Below are 19,363 nucleotides of genomic sequence, written 5' to 3' on the forward strand. Positions count from 1 at the left end.
ACAAGGCAGTCTGAAAGACAGCTAAATCCCCCGCCACTGCTATGGATAGTGAAAGGGTAAAACCTTTGATTTTAGCTGTGACCTTGACCTTGAACTGACATGGCTGACTCATGAATTCTGCACAATGTCTTGATGAGGTGATCATTTGACCAAAGTTTCATGAAAATCCTTCAAGGGGTTTAGGAGATACAGAGCTGAAACCTTTGACCTTCAGTTGTGACCTTGACCTTGAGTTGACATGGCTGACTCATGAGTTCTTGATGAGGTGATCATTTGACCCAAGTTTGATGAAAATCCTTCAAGGGGTTAAGGAGATACAGAGTGGACACCAAATGGAAGGCTCAAACCTTCGACCCTTAGTTGTGACCTTGACCTTGAGCTGGCATGGTTGACCCATAATTTCTGCATATCGTTCTGATGAGGTAATCATTTGACCCAAGTTTTATAAAATTCCTTCAAGGGGTTTAGGAGATATAGAGCGAACACGAAATGGAAGGCTCAAACCTTTGACCTTCAGTTGTGACTTTGACCTTGAGCCGACATGGCTGACTCATAAGTTCTGCACATCGTCTTGATGAGGTGATCTTTTGACCCAAGTTTGATGAAAATCCTTCAAGGGGTTTAGGAGATATAGAGCGGACACAAAATGGAAGGTTCAAACCTTTGACCCTAAGTTGTGACCTTGACCTTGAGCAGGCATGACTGACTCATGGGTTCTGCACATCGTCTTGATGAGGTGATCATTTGACCCAAGTTTTATAAAATTCCTTCAAGGGTTTTAAGAGATATAGAGCGGACACAAAATGGAAGGCTCAAACCTTTGACCTTGAGTTGTGACCTTGACCATGAGCCGGCATGGCTGACTCATGGGCTCTGCACAACGTCTCGATGAGGTGATCATTTGACCCAAGTTTTATAAAATTCCTTCAAGGGGTTTAGGAGATATAGAGCGGACATAAAATGGCTCAAACCTTTGACCTTGAGTTGTGACCTTGACCTTGAACCGATAAGGCTGACTCATGGGTTCTGCACATCGTCTTGATGAGGTGATCATTTGACCCAAGTTTCATGAAAATCCTTCAAGGGGTTTAGGAGATATGGACCGGACACGATTTTGTTACGGACGGAAGGATGGAAAGACGGAAGGACGAACGGAAAGACGGACGGACGGACGGACGCAGACCATTCCTATAATCCCTGATCATTTGACCCAAGTTTCATGAAAATCCTGCAAGGGGTTTAGGAGATATGGACCGGACACGATTTTGTTACGGACGGAAGGACGGAAAGACGGACGGAAGGACAGACAGACCATTCCTATAATCCCTCCGCCACGGCGGGGGATTAAAAGATATAATAAGGGAATTTTTAATCAGCACTGTCCAAGGGACTGCCAGTTGAGATCATTAAGCATTTGGGTGACACTGCTTGTTTGACCATAGTTGTTACATATGTATCGAGCTGCAGATCGTTGTAATCGTTCAATTTTGTATGTGAGGGATTTTTGCCAAGGCTGCCAGTGGAACAGTATTCAAGCTGTGGGCGGACATAGGTGTTGTAAGCTCTTTCTTTTGCTTTTCTGTTGTTTGTTTTGACATTTCTTTTGATGAATCTAAGTGAATTATTTGCTTTCGATGTGATGTTATCAATGTTTTGACCAACTGAGATCTTTACTTAGTGTAATGCCTAGGTATTTAGCAGCTTCTGTAGTTTTTAGTGATATACTATGGAGTGTATAATTGTAGATGATAGGATTTTTTCTTTTGAGTTTTTCCTCAACACCTCACACTTATCTGGATTGAACTCCAATGACCAGTCCTTTTCCCAGGCTTCTAGGGAATGAAGATCATTTTGTAGGGATTAAGAATCAAGGGAGGATTTAACCGTCAGATAGACAAAAGTGTCATCTGCAAAAAGTCGTGACTTACTTTTGATGGACTCATGAAGGTCATTTATGTAGGCTAGGAAGAGACAAGGGCCAAGGACAGATCCTTGTGGAACCCCGGAAAGAACAGGAAGTTCATCTGAGGTGAAGTCATCCACAACTACTCTTTGTGAATGGTCCTTGAGAAATGACTTGATCCACTGGGATGCTAATGGGTGGACTCCCAGGGTATCGAGCTTATGAATCAATTTATGTTGGTCAACCTTGTCAAATGCTTTACTGAAGTCCATGACGATGACTTCAGTCTGTTGGCCATTCTCAAGATTGTCGAATACCTCTTGTGTGAAACTTATTATAAGTTGTGTTTCACAGCTATGCTTTGACCTGAAGCCATGCTGATATTGGCTAAGGAGATCATTTTCTGTCAAAGTGGGCTACACAGCTGTACTGGTAAGAAACAACTTCTTTCAACAAATTTCTTTTGTAAATCAGTTAACACCCAATGTGGCTTGAAATGCCAACTTGTCTACTTCCCCAGAACTCATTCGATAAAACAACACACCTAAAAATTAAGGACAAAATACGGCTCCGTCCGAAAAGTGTCACAATCGACAGGGATGGTAGTGGTTTCGTCAAACCACCGGTTCGTCATACTTAATTTATATAGTAAGTGAGAAGTGGTTTCGTCATACTTATTGTTATAGTGTAATAATGATTGTTTGTTGGTCGTTTTATTGTTGATGTACTTTGTGTGGCAAACAAGTTGTTAATTTTGTAAAGATAATTTCAAAGCTAATTATTTATACAGAAAATGAAAAGAAAAATAAATGATATAATTGCCTATCGATGTTTAAGATATATAGAGATTTAGTTTTTGTTAAACTAATTCTTATGGACGAAACTTATGTATTTATTACTGGTTACAAATGTTAAGTTCGACGCAAGACAATTTATTTTTCAAAATGTTAAATTTGAATTAATAAAAAATCAAGAATTTCTATTGAGAATTAAAACATTTTAAATTTATTTTGAAAATATGAATTTGATAAGAAAAAAACAAAACAAATACTATAAAAAGTAAAATTTAGATATACAAAATGTATATTTATAGTAGAAGAATTAAAATTCTTATCTTAAGAAGTTAGCGTAACTGTCCCCAAAGCTTAACTGATGATCGATGATTATTATACGGTACTTAAAATGTGCTAAATTCCTTGCATTTCTAGAATGTCAGTGAGGTGCTAATTGTGGCACATTCTGCTCATTAAATTCCCGACATTTCGTAGATGTTTCTAATTAGAAATTAATATATCATCAAAATGTATTTGCAGAAGAAAAACAAACCGTTTTATATTTTTACATTTATTTACATCATCACAAAAGACACACATTCAACAATGAAAATAAGAAGCACATTAAATACAAAATACAATTTTATACATTATAATACACATGTCAACTCTGAAAAAGAAAAAAAAGCAATCAATAGCACATTCAATACACATTACAATTTTATACATTATAATGCATATGCCATGTAAACTCTGAAAAAGAAAAAGAAGCAATTAATATCACAGTCAATACACAATGCACTTTTATACATATCATGACAACCCTGTAAGTTCCAGCTTCCATAACCAAACTGATGACAAACCATAACCAAATACAAGCTAATAAGCGAGGATAATTACACATACAAGCTAACGATGTTCACAAAACTTACGCGGGGATAATTAAACATACAAGCTAACGATGTTCATAAGCTAAAAACAACGTATAGTTTGCGTTAATTAAAGGCCGTAATTGAAGTTGTGTAAAATAAGTATTATGGCAAACAAATACTTACTCTACAAATACAAAATTATAAGAGTAAATGTGAAGATAGACACAATTTATTTCCATTGGTACATTTATAACATTCATATTTTAGATATGTAATATATCTGTTTGCCAAATTTTTAATGTAATTTAATACAAGTCCGATAATTCATATTACCAAAATTGTACATATTTCTTACAGCATCCCTTAATTATCAACATCTTAATCGCAAGTATGTACCTGCATTCGCGACCAGTGCAGATCAAAATCAGCTTTATATTGTTCGCTAATCATTCATATTTTTTCATGAAATGAAGTATAGATCGAGTCGTCTATTTCAGAAACGTAATATTTATCAAGAACTCGTTTTTAATACACAATAATTTTTAATAACTCATTTGCAATTTGAGTAACATTATCGATTAAGTATGTGCGAATTACTTTAACGCAATCATCGAGATTAACTGCCATTAAATAGGTGCGATCATCTTCCATTGTATTGACCTATTATGCTATTAACTATATAAAGTCTTTATGACGAAACCACTTCTCACTTACTATATAAATTAAGTATGACGAACCGGTGATTTGACGAAACCACTGTAATTCATCGACAGATCCAATTTCAACATTTACCAAAATGTAGCAAGGGATAATGTTCCTACAGAAGTTTACATATGAAAGGGTTCATGACTTTGCCGCTGAAGTGTTACCATTTTATCCCTATTTTGAACATAAAAGTTGTATGGAAAAAAAGTGTTACGTTGTGTTTATCCCGGAAGTACGATTGGTCGGATAAAGTATTTTTCATCCCGTATCATATCCGGACAATTTGCTATATGCCGTAAATAAAATTGGCAGTGGCTAGAGAAACGGAATCGGTTCCTTGCCTATATTAATGACTTGCTTGAATCCATCAAAAGTAAGGCACGACTATTTGCATATACGACATCATAGTACTGTATACTTGACAATTAGCTCCGAAACAGACGCTCAGAACCTACAGACAGACCTACATATACTTGAAAGCTGGGAACGAGACTGGGCTATGGAGTTTAACCCAGATAAATGTGAGGTCCTAAGGATCACAAGGAAGAAAAAAACCTGTTATTTCCCCCTACACACTGCATAACACCACACTTAAAACCACTTACTCAGCTAAATATCTAGGGGTGACTATTTCAAAGGATTTAAACTGGACCCAGCACATAAACAACATCGCAGCAAAAGCTAACAATTCACTCAGATTTATCAAAAGAAACATCAAAAGTTGAAAACATCAAACAGAAAGGTCAAAGAAACTGCTTACACTATATACGCGAGACCACAAGTTGAGTACTGCTCAGTTGTTTGGCACCCCTGGCAAATAATCTTGCCTATAAGATCGAAAGTGTCCAGAGAGCTGCGGCCAGGTATGTTTGTAATAATTATGATTTCACCAGCAGTGTAACATAAATGATAAACAATCTCCACTGGAAAACTCTAGAACATCGAAGGGTCAATAACTCTCTCATATTCCTTAATAAAATTAAACACCAGCTTGTTTATGCTGACCATGATAACCTCATACCCACTAGAAATTAGAACTTCCTCATACCCCAGTCTCGAACTCAGTATCACCTGAACTCCTTCTACGTTACTGGAACTTCTCCCTGGTCATACTCAGTCTAGTCCCAGCCTCAATAGCTTTAACCAAAGGCAGGTGACGGTCATTCCTTAGCTCATAACTTACTGTTTTTAGTTTTTTAACCTTTGCACTCTATTTTTATCTTAATCTTCTAACATCTGCACCTAACCTTTATAGATTAACACTGTTTCCCCGTCAAGCGCCTGTCAGTCATAATCTTAATTGATTGTTCGGGAGTACCGACTAGAACTAGAACTCTGTCGAGATTCCGCATGATTATCTCATGCGAAAAATGGAAAATTATGTTTTTTTGTTTATTTTTCTTTTTGTTTTCCTTGGGTTTAACGTCTCACCGACACCCTTATAGGTCATATGGCGACCTCCAGCTGTTATGGTGGAGGAAGACCCCAGGTGCCCCATCGTGCAAAAATCAGTGCCACCACAAATTCAGGCTTACTGGAACTATAGTTGATAGGTTAATCATGAAGGACAATAAAATAATCATGCTCAAATTAACGAGATCAAATATGTTAGAGTTGTTCAGATGCAGGTCATGTCATCACTGGTAATTTTGATATTATCAAAGACTAACGTATTCGTAATTTATTCTTTAAAGGACCTTAATACAGAATTCTTTCAAATATTGATTTCGACGCATGTCGTGGTCAGATTGCAGAATCCATTGAAACTTTTTGTGTTAAATGGTGCCGTCGTAAGAATGCTGATCCAAATGCATTATCGTCTTGGGAACGTAATATTTTTAACATTGTCGATTCTCGTATAAAATTTTATAAAACAAATGAGTACCTACTTCCACCTAAACTCAAGTTTACATTAAGACATCTGAAAAGGGAAATCCAAGAATTTCATTCTAAGTAAGTTTTTGTTCCAGCAGTCAAGGTGGCCAACAGTATATCATCTTTTGATGCCTACATTATATTAATGTTTTGCGAAACAAACTAAATAGTACTAAAGCCTATACATTGAGAACTTCTGTTGAGCAGCTTTTGGTCACTGATCACATCAATAAAGTTTCTAATTTGAAAGTTCATAAAGATGACCAGCCAATTAAACTTCCAACCATGTTCTTGATTCCAAAATTACAAAAACAACCATATAAAGCTCGTATTATCGCTAATTCAAGCTCTTAATTGTACCACTGCAAATATTTCCAAGTTATCAACATCACGCCTTACTGCTGTAAAAGCCCACGTGAAAAGATATTGTGATAAAATATATGAAAACTCTAGTAAAAACTTATTTTAGTCAGTAATAAATTCCGGTGAAGGTAACCAAAGCGTCGTCCCCAGTGTGCAATTCTGAAATTTGCTTGTGATCACAATTTTTATGTTTTTCAGTAGTTTCTTTTTGCAATCTATACGCTTGGACTTTTGGTCTAATGTAACAAATAGGGGGCTCATCTAGCACAAAGCTTCTTTAATGTCAAACGGTCAGCCAGAATATGATGGACGGTCCCTTCAGCAATGCTTATAGTGTGAGCCCTGGGAAATAGTATATCGACCATGTTCTACCATACCTCTATCGACAACCATGTCTTTATTTGTTTGCAACAACAGGTCTGCTAAGACGATTACGGCCTTGGAGACTATTTAGACCTCCTTGAAGTTTTCAATCCGAAGACAAAACTGTTTTTAAGGCCACTACATAACTACCATGGACACGACACAAAAAAAATATATCTTTCGGAGATACCCGCAAAGAAACCCGGGCTCTAATGTAAGGCCTGATTTCTATTTGTACTCACATTTCATTAAAGCATTGAAATATAGCCACTATATATGAGTGTTTAGTCAACTGCTATTGGATTAAATCGATATTTCACAGGCATGTTGAGTAAAAATCCATTCACTTCTATGTGAAATTCCAGTGTTGTTATGTACAATGGTTTCTATGGAAGACAGTGACAGAATTTATTGAATCACCCTTATACTTAGACGAGTACCCATTTGATAAAAACATATAGGAAGAGGCGACAGGCGAGTACTGTATGTTTTTTTCGAATGGGTACTCGTCCAGGTATATCTCGTACTGTATACGGCAATATGTTAATATTTTTACTCTATGTTTATTTTCTCACTTAAAAGTAACAATTACATGATTCTATCTTTGTGACGTATATAGAAACATCGCGTCAAACGTTTATTGATGTTGCTATTCATGCTGGTGCGGCTTTTTTTAATCTTTTTGTTTTGCAATATATTGTATCCAACAAGGATAGATATTGTAACGTGGTACAAATTGAAGAGGAAAGTAGGTATAACAATATTTAACTTAAAAACTCGGCGATATTCTTCATAAATTGTGTAAAGAAACACCTCAAAATTAGAACTTCATAACGCATTTGGCGACTACAACATAAGTTGTAGTTATATGAGTATGCAAATCTAGGCGGTTCCGGCGAGAACATTTGGGTTTGGCCAATACCAACTGCCTAATAAATAATCGTCTAGAATGCCGCTCTGTTTAAAAAATTGTCAAGTAGCTGATTCATTAAAATATCATAATATGTAAACACCACGAAAAGTAAAAACCAATATTCCAGGGTCATTGTTCGGTCAATATATATCATTTTCTGGGTGTGTGAAAATAATTTTAGACCGGGGTCACTTTGAACAACAGATATTAGTGTAACTAAGTCTCAAAATCAAATATGTATAAAATAATTCAGTTTGGATTATAAAAGACAAGTCAACATTGTTAAAACAATGAAATATATAGACACTTAACAGAAGGATCAAACAGCTATTAAGACATGTCTAAAACAAGTATTTGAAGAAAATCTTGCTAGGAATCTTAGGGCAAAGAAGCGCTAACGCGAGGCTTTAAAGTATTCCTAAGGAAAACCTAGTATCATTATGAAAAGATCAAAGATGGGAAGATTGACACTTGCTCCCCAGATTGTCCTTCAATAAGTTTATTTCAATAACACAGTGCCCTACAAATAAAAGGACGTAAACTGTAAAATTCTACTTTTGAGAAAACTGAAGAAAAAAAAACTGTTCATTAATATCGTTTTACAGATTACTCACCTAAATTGTTCCTAACCATATTGCAGTTACCGATCATCATATATTCATATAGTTCTAAAAAGCCCTATATGCCATTACGACCTTTCGGCAGAATAGGTTTTGTATCCAACAGCACATATACATATATCTTATAAAGTCGTAAGTCACAAACACAACCTTTTATGTAACTAGATATTTTTCAACTGGCCAAGAATGGGCCTTAAGTAGTAGACTTTCTATTATTAAGGAAATGTAATTTATGGTTCAATAAACAGTCGCATACACTTGACTATTTGAATATTTTTTCCGAAAATGTAGAGTTCATAACTGTATTATATGTACTACTTCTTTAAAACAGGTTTTGATAATTTCTCCCACCAAGTTAGGGTGTTCAAACATTACTTTAAGCTTTCATGAACAAGTAAAATCAGAAAACACTGTATTCAGTCCATCAGTAATTAAAGCCAAAAAGACTTGTAATGTAACTTGCTGTGTGATAATCATAGCTGTGTGCTGTAACTTTAGTTACAATGATGTTTACCGAGGAACTTGTCAATGACAATATAAACGTCCTTAGGGAATAAGTTACATATATACTGAAACAGAAAATGTAACATATGTCGACTGACATATTTTTAAGTTTTTTTTTTTTGTTTTTTTTAAAAAAAGACTCTTAGTCGAAGGAGGCTCGACTATTTTTATTTATGATAACTCTAGTGATGTATGTTTGATACGTGTTTTTTCTTTCATATTGATCTGTGAATTTCATTCCGGTCAGTATAACCATTTTCGACAGAGATAGTTGTTACGTGTTTGTACACCTCATCTAACAATTTTATGTAATGATTTAACTTATTTTCGTCTGCAATAGCACTTTCCTTTTCCGTTAACGTTATCGTTATATCTATACCACTGTCACTGTCAAGGTCTATACGGAAATATTTTTGTTCTTTAGCAGTTTCGTCTCCGTGTGGTGATTTTGACCTGCTCGAATATTTTCGCCACATATCCGATGACTCATTTTCAATGATTATGTCTTTGAATATAGAATAAACATCTTCAGAATGTTGTTCTTCGACTTCCTTTGGTTTTTCCACCATATCCTTGCTTTTTTCACGTACAACAAGATGTTTTCTGTTTACTTTATTTGTCTGCAAGAAGTAGTTTCTTACAATAAATGAATGTGTTAAAAAACATGTGAATACGTCGCAGTGTTTTTCATACTTAATGTATCCTAATAAAATTCGTTAGTAATCAATAATGGAATTCATTACTTATCAATTGTTTGTTTAAATACCATTTTCATTTTCATATCTTTTTAGGGATTCATCACTGATCAACAGAGCTAAACCATCATCTAATATTTTAAAATTCGTCTCAACACGGACTACTAGACTTTAGGATGGATGTGCGGAGAAAGAACATTTACGATAATAACGAAATGTATTTACAGGGATATAGTATATCACGTTTTCACTAATAACAACCGCCAATTTAGCCCTTACTAAGTGATACTTAGTTTTATGTATACATGTAATGACAACTAAATATAATCAGGTTTAGCAAAATACGAGCAAAAAAGATCCGTACCTTTCCTTTGCAAATGGTGTTAACAAATACACCACAAACAGCACACACGGTAGCGAACCCGAACATTAGGAGGAAAACGTAAGCCCAGTTGTCATTTACCCCGTTTTCTGAGCTGTAAGAAATAGCAGAGAATGTGTATTTTCGAAACATATCATATAACTGCCTAGTACCATCATTTAGCATTAATTACTAAATACATTAACTGTGAACTTTTAAGCAGCGTGTGCAATTTCTAACGAGAATTGACAATATTTTCAACAATCTTGTCTTATCAAAATATAGTTTTGCAATAAGGTACTTCTTAACTTGATGATTGAAGTTGGAAATAGCTATCATACACTACCGTACCTTTCTCCTTTTGACAATAATCGACCAACGGCAAGATTGGTACTTCCAACTGTTAAATCGAGCATGCAAGATGCGATTCCATTGGCTGTCCCTACTGATGAATGGGGGACAACATGAGGAATAGCAGACCATAAAGCAACCTATGGTGGATATAATCATAATCAGTTATAGATCTTTTTATTATGAACAAATACAATTTATGCTAGTATGAACAATACATAATGTATGCTGAATGCTTGTTTCTACCAACATATGTTCAATGAACATAAAGATACTATTTGTTATTTGGGAAATGTACATTACCGGCACAACATTTTACTTTGCCTGAACACTAAAACACTGATCTTAAACACATAAAAACTGATCCTAAACACTTAAAACACCGATCCTAAACACTTAAAACACTTTTAAAAGTGTTTTCTTGCGTTGTTTCTCACTAAAAGTGCGTAATAGTGTTGTTTCGTGATGTCTTTAAGAAAAACAGAAAGAACAATATATCATGTCAAAAAGTGCACTTTCCTGATCATGCCAATAAATGCAGCTTAAACCTAAAAAAAAAAATCCTGTATTAATCTGTTCTTGGACGACACAAGTCTCTATGTAATTGGTGAGCAGTCCATTAGAGCCGCAGATCTTATCTTCGTTTAAAATCAACTTGAACAGTTTCAAACAATATCTTCATGGGCAGAGAAAAGGCTAGTCACTTTTAATACCTGTAAATCAGAATCCCTGCTAATCTCAAGACAACAGAATCGCCAACATTACTCTCCCCTCCAAATGTTCAACAAGCACATACTAGCGATATTTGACCATAAACATCTCAGAAGCTTCCTTTAAATGATGGCACTTTCATATCGACTTACTTGCAAATGAAAAAATGCGCTTCTTTCAAAAGATCTATCCTCGTATACGCTGACGTGGTGTGAATTAAATGTATTAAGTAATCAATCAATTTGATCAATTACAAAGTAAAAACCAATGTACACGCACCGCCTCCGAGACTTTTTCTTTGGAAAATCTATAACGAGAAGTAACTTGGGAAGCTCTCTTAGACAAACGATACAAACACTGACTGAGTGGAACCTACTGACACCAGTCATCCGCAACTCTAAAAGTTTGCCTTCGTTTAAAATCAATTTCAACAGAAGCAACGCACTCCGTCAGTTTATTACTTTGGTGTCAGGTCACAGAAAACTTCGAACTAGTTGGAGTCCATTTACTATCATCTTGAAACCTTCACTATTTCTTTGAGTGTTCATTTCCTATTGCCTGTCGTAACATTTTCTTAAATCCCGTCTACACACTACAAGAAAATCTTGTAGGGCCCATAAATCACTAGATAATTTATATCTTGTATAAGCAATTAGTGCTTTGCAATATTTCTTGAACTTGGAAGACACATTCATTTTAAATGGAGGGAAATTATGACAGGTAAATAAAAAAGATGACCGAAATGATACCAGTACAACCTGTTTATAAAAATCAAATATTTAGACATTTAAAAAAAAAGAAGCATTGGTGAAAACATTGATTGAGAAAAAATCTAGTTGAAGTGATACATATCCAGTTGAGGAACAAAGCTACTTAAAAGATATTATTTCAGGAAATATGATAAAACAGTCATATTTTGTTAATATGTAACCTTGTGAGAAACATGGTTGATAATGTAAAAACACTTTTTGAGAACACCGAACTGGCTGATGTTACTCTTCCACTGGAGTACTAGATATAATTTTATTACTGAATTATATAAACTTGGCTTTTGAGAATGTCATTCAATTAAAACATCATTTTTTCTGCTGTCCACACTGCCATGTTTATTGTTAAATTATCAAAGCCAAACATGCAATGATGGTTTTATTAGATCTCAATACACATTTAATGAAAAAATGTAAACAAAATACCAAACTGGGCAGGTGCTCCTCATCAAAAACCCTTTATCAAAGCATTTGACAGCACTACCATCCAAGAAAAATAGGATGAGTTTAAAATTATCTGGAAACTGCCACTCAAAAAGACACTAATGGGGGACACAATGTACTGTCTACACTATACAAGTTGCTGTGATTTATATCTTGTGCAAGTTTTCTTGAATAGTGTAGACGAGCTTTTAGATTTTTGCTGTTATTCGATATTGATTTTGATTAGGTTTATTTGGTAACCCAAACCTTTCTGATTAGGAAAACATTGTTTAGATTTTCTCATGTACTAACCTACATATCTGACAGCCAGAGATTACGTTTAGTTTTATATGACAGTTCCCATGAGACATTTTTCAATGCTTCTTTCTATCTCCTCCTTCTATTTTTCATCTTACTTTAAAAATACATTAACTGCAAGGTTTTCATCACATTTTTGCTTATTTGGGGGTTTTCTTTGCATTTTGTTATTTTTCCAAGACAATATTGTCTAGTCCCACTACAGTTCTGAGCTCAAAACATTTGAACGTTTTTCGTCCGCGAAGAAGAATAATTCTGCAAGTCTTTCATACTTATCATTTACTGTTTCTTTTGTTCAAACTATGATGTGTACATAAATCACTGAGGATAATTATGTTTAAAATAAACTTATAGCTGACTTTGTTCAAAATATAATATATTACGAACTTACAACAGTAGCTGTAAACATGACACCTATCCATATATAGACCGGAAGTGGAGGTAAGTCTGTATACAGAAGTATCGGTCCCATGGGGATGGTTAACATGGCTGCTAGGAATGCTACCCAACCGCGGTTCCCAATTTTATCCTGCAGCAGATAATATGGTTGATAACATTGCAATTATGTACCAGTGCTGGCTATCAACCTTGCATAACATGCAGTAGAATGTAGCTCTAGAATGAGTTTTGTAATTATAAAATGTTATTACATTTTAAATTGATAGCAGCCAGATGCAATTCAGATATGGTCATTAATACATCTATTTGTTTGTTCTATCGTTCATTTATTTAAGCATTCACATTAACAGCCTTTATACCGAGTTCCAAGTTTATTCAGAGATATCTTCCATCTATATAGTTCAAGAAGACTGTGACAATAATAGAATAATAGAACTACAATTCAAGTAACATTCATTAAAACAGGCTCCTTATTTAAAAGATGAAATTATTTGCTAACTTACAAGCAGAAGACCGACGAATGGAGAAATGACTACGGACACGTCATAGACGACGCCATTTATGTATGAAGAGTCGGTTCTCACGTACCCAAACTTCTCACGTATAAACTTGCTGTAAGAAAGAGAGTAGCCTATATTTTGTAGTTATTCGTTCTAGGAAAAGAGGTCGCCCAACACAATTTTCAGTCGGCTTAACTTCTTAAGACATGCTATAATCAAGGTCTGAGAGGACTGGTGGGTGCGTTTTTGTTAGTTCTGTCTTTTAAGTTTCAATATTCCATGATCATGCCTGGACACTTTACGGGTACAGCAATATCAGTTATGCTGATAATTTATATCATGTCACAAAATCCAGTTAAATAAATATTTCAGAGCACATATCTTACCTCAAAGAAAACAAAACGTACATAACATTAGAAATAAAGAATATCAAATATCAACCTCACAATAATATCTACATCCGCCTTATGATTACAAGTATCGCTCTGATACATTGTTATATTTGAAACTTGGATTCATTTGTAATAATTTGAATGCCAAAATATTTCCATGTTACCAAATGATGCTATAACGAAAACATAAGCAAAAAATGAATTACATACATTTAAGACCTAGATTGTTCTCTATGCGACTTCACATGAATCAGGACTTACATTATCTAAATGGTCAGGTAGAATGCAGTCAGTGATACGACCATAGGCTGGACTACTTTGCATATATAATCTAGCTGGTCAGCTTGAATGCAGTCGCAACCATAGGCTAAATGTTGAGTTCCTGCTCTCCACTTTTACTACTTCATTTAATCAGTGATAATTCATCCGCGATGTTAATGAATGAAACTACTTTTGTAGCGCTTTAACTAACGTATGATCAAATAAGAATTTTATGATTTTCAGAAGTATACTTCTAACTCGGGTAATCTTGTCCCAAAAATCATATCGGGACATTCTATAGCATGAATGAGTTTGTTCTTCATGAAAAATCTAGAATAAACCCAATTTTAACCAAACAAGTTAATAAGCAAAAAACTATTTGAATAAATTAATATAGTCATTTTCCTTACTTCACAGATTGTAACAGACATGAAATATGCATTTACGACGTGTTGCATGTCTTACCTTCCGTTAGCAGTAAACGGTAGTTGAAAACTGTAGTATGTAGCTATCATGATACTAATCAACCAAAATGAACGTGGCAACTTTTGAATTGTTGTTATATTCTGAAATAAAATATCAGTGAAATAAATAAGACTAGTTCACATGTTTCCGTAAAAAGCATCTCACTTGTTCCCATTTGAATATGAAATATATGAGCGTGTGGAGTTAACAAAAGAAGTAAATTAATATCTGAAAACTTACGTTAACTTAAATTTCGATTTGTCATGGCCGTTTAGTTCACGAAATCGATCTCTTTTAAACATTTGCTTTCAGAAACAAATCTTTATTGTAAAACATCTTAGCTTAACATGATATTGCATTTAAAGAAATTTTACGATTCTCCTTAACGAATTACGGAAAGGAATACTTATATGGAAATCAACCGATCAGCTTATTTTAGTCCTCTAACTTGTTTTGTATTAAAGTGTTAAACAATGACAAGTGCAACGTGAAAACTAATGACCTTTCATCAGTTTTTTGAAAACTGGTTGCACACATACCGCTGCTGAAATTTGTCTAATTGTGACTTTAGTATCACTGTGATGCTTTGTCCCATACCAGTCGAGATAAGCAAGACACAATGCTGATATAAAACATGTGCTACATACACCAGCACCTGAAATAATAAACATGCCGCTAAAGTAACACAGCTCCGAAGCAGGGCGGATATTCATATGTACTCGAACTTAAATTAGGCGTCTACAATTATGGTAGATATGTTGTATAAGGACACAAGAGTGGCAATCAAAACACACTTGCTGCGTACATAGACTAATACATCAGTAGAAAGGTCTCATCACACACATTTTCGTTTCGTTTTTCACCCAAAAACCATTAGGTATTTACAATATAACTGTCCAACTATTTATCGTACCACTGCTAAATCAACTAAAACAACCTTTTCCTCTGTCCTCGTTTCTTTTATTATTCTAAAGATTGAAGGAACTGAATACTTCATTCAATTTAACTCACCAACAAAAAGCGTCGGTCCTAAGCCTATCCATCTTGCTATATTTGATGTTAACAAAAAGGTTAGGACACTCCCAAGGCCCATGGTAGACACAGCAATGCCAAACGCTAGAGCAAGTCTATCCGGAAACCAACTTGCTATCACACGGTCTCGAACAACTTTAAAAAATGGAAAATTTTATTAAGCTGTCTTCACTTAGTTATTTAGTGACACCTTTAACAAGAATTACAAATCATTTCTAAAACATGTAAACAGTGTACCGCTGAGTGCGGAGTAATAAGATTTGAAATAGGTCATGAACTGTTACGCACTTGACTGAGAGTAATGACTTATACAAAACTGTAACGAGTCCAAGCGAAAAACCCCATTTTTTGCATCGCAGATCGCGCCGTTCCTATAGAACAAGAAAAATGCGATACATATGTAGTCTCTGACACGAGAAGCAATATGACTAGAGGAACCAGTGCCCGCCCCATTTAACAACCGACCAATCATCATTGGAGAAAGCAAGACTGAAGTATTCCGAATACCATTTTGTAACTGAGTCAATGACAGCCAAGATAGAACTTACTTCTGGAGGAACCAGTGCCCGCCCCAATGAACAGTCGACCAATCATCATTAAAGGAAACATGATTGAAGTATTCCGAATGCCAGGAACTGAACCAATCGCAAACAAGAGAGAACCGCTGGTAGCAATGGCGGTAAATAAAACAGCAGAAACTAAAGTCATATAGAAAAAAGAATTTTATGAATGACTTAATATATGTCAAAATGATCTTTTACATATTGATTTGTAGTTCTTTATTTGGATGACTTTTAAAAACAACTATATATTATATAATTCAATTACCATTACATAATAGTTATAAGTAATATATCATGTAAAATCAAAATGCTTCCTTTTGCCGACAGAATAGACAGGACAAAGATTTATTAAACGTTGTAAAACATAATCCTTTTGAAAGTTTTATTTGTACACTTCCTTCTTACAAAATACATATTTGGACTGAACTACAGTAAAGTTCAAACCATTATTCTTTTCTTATTGTCCGTAATATCAATGAGATATAAGTACTTACGTCTGTTGCCCATGCGGTCAATAACAAAACCAACCGGAAGTATCATCACAGAGCTTCTGCAGAAAAAAAAACAACCAAATAGTTCCATAACAGAACAACAAAATGTAGTTGATGAAAATAACTAAATGTGTATAATAATATTTTCAGATTTTTTACAAAAAGTAGGAAAGGAGAAAACATCAGATGACCACCTGTATAAGAATTAAAAGGTAATTGTAGATTTCCTGGAAGCACACAGCACAATGGTTGTTCTTTGTGGAATAAATTGCCACATGATGTTAAGAATTCTGAAAACATGCATCAGTTCCAGGTTTCAGTTAAAAGCATATTTTACATAGCTTGTAGATACATTTGTCATTTTTTTTATTTATACAGTGATTCCTTTGCTGTGATACTCATTTTAAACTACCGATAAATTTACTCAAGTTACCACCATTACTACAAAGTTGTTGTGCCCTGCTAGGACATGTCATCATTCATCCAGGACCACAATGGAAATCAGGGGATTCGCACTCCCCTTTTTTGTGACATCATGGGTATATGAATACATGTCCTGGTACATTTTGCAATTATTGGTATTTTATGTTAGTAATGATTTTTAGTTGTCTTTCAATTTGTTTTAATTCCTAGTCATTGTATATGTGATATTTGAAATTCTTAATTTGTGTTGTACCATACCATTATTTGATATACTAAAATAAATAAAACAAACACAGCCAGAGCTACATGTAAACATTTACGATATATAAATCGTAACATCAGCCAAACATGGTTACCTGCTTCTTTATGTCAGTGCAATTAACTACTTTCTGCAGAGGTGACGATATAAGCAAATATATGTAAGAAATATTTATATTTTATGTCTAGAAAGACGTATACTTCTAGTCGATTAGAGTATAATTATTTCACAAGTTTTTGCTACCTGCTCAAAGCTTCGGTTTAAAGTAGTTCACAGAAAAACTGACCAAACGGCGACTCTAGGGATGGCAAGAAAATATCTCCTTTTTGTTTACTTATACTGAGGAGTATGAAAAAATCCGTTAAGCAAAAGTGTATTTTCACTTTTATTGTGTTTGACTTCTTAGAGATTCCATCGATCAGAAGAAGAAATACTGCCCAGTGTTAAAAAATAATCTCCCAGAAAGAGAATTGATCTATATTGTATTGATGTAGTTTAAAAGAGTCAAGTGTCTGTTTGCAAAAAAAATAGAATCATCAGAAATAATCTAAAGTAGTTCTTTTTGTTCTAACTACGTAATGCTACTCGCAATATTCTTACACTACAAAATACTTACGTCCATGAGTACACTGTGTATAATAAATTGTATTGGGTAGCTCCTAGTCCAAGGCAATCAATACAGCACGTGCTGTTTGCAGAGCCCTCGTCTGTGCAGTTGTCGCTTGGCGGCGACTCAATCTGTGTTTGCAGAGCACTTGGAATATCCGTGCAAAAGTATATCCCCACCACTAACATACAATCGAAGATCAATAAAATATATCGCCCTCGCCCTGAAATAAAGTTATATTGCAGGGATCACGCATGTTTTTTCGTGTAATAACATATGCAGAATCCTGAGGGATTGGTTTGTGAACGAGACCGGTAGGGCGAGGGTACCAACGTATCCCGAGGCATTCTGCAGACGTTTTATCACAAAACAAAAATGGGCTGACGCTAAAATCTAGCATAAAATATGTAAAAAACTTTTGAAAATGTGAATACATTGTTCATCAACTTAATTAAATATCCAATAAATGCGCGTGAATGTCAACGTTTGTTCACGTTGATGCCATTTCCTTTTGAATTATTCGTGAGGGAGAGGGTGAGGGCGGGGGAGTGATACGTATGCTTTATCCCTGAAGGCGCATATGTAATAGGTTTGTTATAGTGCGTGAGGGTGAGAATCTCTCTGTTAAATCAAGTTTACACTCAAAAACAGCAGTTTTATGTTAGAATGTATATTTTGCACATATAGATTCAACTCCTATACTTTAAAATATGTTTCTTCTATATATTGTTTCGTGAGTAAGCTTTGAGAAACCACCCCACCCCACCCCCACCAACCACTTTGTCACACTCGTATTTCATACTCAAATTTAAAAAACGGATTAACCACAATTTATTTCTTCAACATTCACTTGTCTGAATACACTTCCAATAAGTATGTTACCGTGCGAGCAAAGTCGAGTTTGAGACGTTAGAGCGGGTTCAATTTAAATAAATTATTTACTACATTTACAAACCATTTTCATTAAAAATATGATTGTGTGCTGATGAAATACAATGCTTCTCATTTTAACCATGTACTAGTACATAACGGTTTAAATAGATACAGATATGTTTGCTTTTACTCACAAGCCATTTTCCGTCGGAGTTTTTAAATGTCCAAAAGCCTTTGAAAATTAACAAAATTATTGTCAATGTAACATCTTGTGTAAAACTAAGGCTGCAATAAATACTGTTTATATTTTATACTCTGCAATTTATCTCAGTCACGATTAAAAGTTGACCTGTCAGAGTTTTCGTTCGGTAAACTGACCCCTTTCTGATAAAAAAATTCACACACCCACAAGAATCGCACTATGTAGGCTAATATGCAATATGTATAATGACTATAAAGGCAGAGATCTTTCCCTTTAAGGATATATTATGCCCAAATAATGAACAACTATTAAATAGTATTTACTTAAACATAGAATAAACACCTATGTGTTAGTAAAATACAAACATATGTAAGCAAAC

At 34.7% G+C, this 19,363-nt stretch overlaps 2 protein-coding genes across 5 annotated transcripts in view; both read right to left on the reverse strand.

Moving 5' to 3' along the window:
- LOC123525187 (GRIP and coiled-coil domain-containing protein 1-like) overlaps positions 1-4,504 on the reverse strand; it is a 39,127-nt gene extending 34,623 nt beyond the window's left edge. Inside the window, exons 1-2 of one of the 4 annotated variants that reach the window (XM_053538101.1) lie at positions 4,314-4,492; positions 2,448-2,492 (exon numbers count right to left, since the gene is read on the reverse strand). The gene's annotated coding sequence lies outside the window, so the exon portion shown is untranslated. Of the gene's footprint in view, positions 1-2,447; positions 2,493-4,313 lie in introns of all 4 variants that reach the window. The other 3 variants (XM_053538103.1, XM_045304031.2, XM_053538102.1) reach the window with 3 other exon arrangements.
- A 4,602-nt stretch (positions 4,505-9,106) lies between these two features.
- Positions 9,107-19,101, reverse strand: LOC123523601 (major facilitator superfamily domain-containing protein 1-like). Its single transcript, XM_045301264.2, has 12 exons — positions 18,977-19,101; positions 17,919-18,132; positions 16,624-16,679; positions 16,115-16,264; positions 15,546-15,701; positions 15,074-15,189; positions 14,535-14,635; positions 13,420-13,528; positions 12,909-13,046; positions 10,299-10,438; positions 9,951-10,062; positions 9,107-9,511 (listed from the first exon to the last, which is right to left on the reverse strand). The coding sequence occupies exons 1-12, from the start codon at positions 18,981-18,983 to the stop codon at positions 9,107-9,109; spliced, it is 1,704 nt and encodes a 567-aa protein (XP_045157199.2). The 5' UTR covers positions 18,984-19,101.
- Between the last annotated feature and the right edge of the window lie 262 nt (positions 19,102-19,363).

The sequence above is a fragment of the Mercenaria mercenaria genome, chromosome 3, assembly GCF_021730395.1.
Source record: "Mercenaria mercenaria strain notata chromosome 3, MADL_Memer_1, whole genome shotgun sequence".
Classification (NCBI taxonomy): Eukaryota; Metazoa; Mollusca; class Bivalvia; order Venerida; family Veneridae; genus Mercenaria; species Mercenaria mercenaria.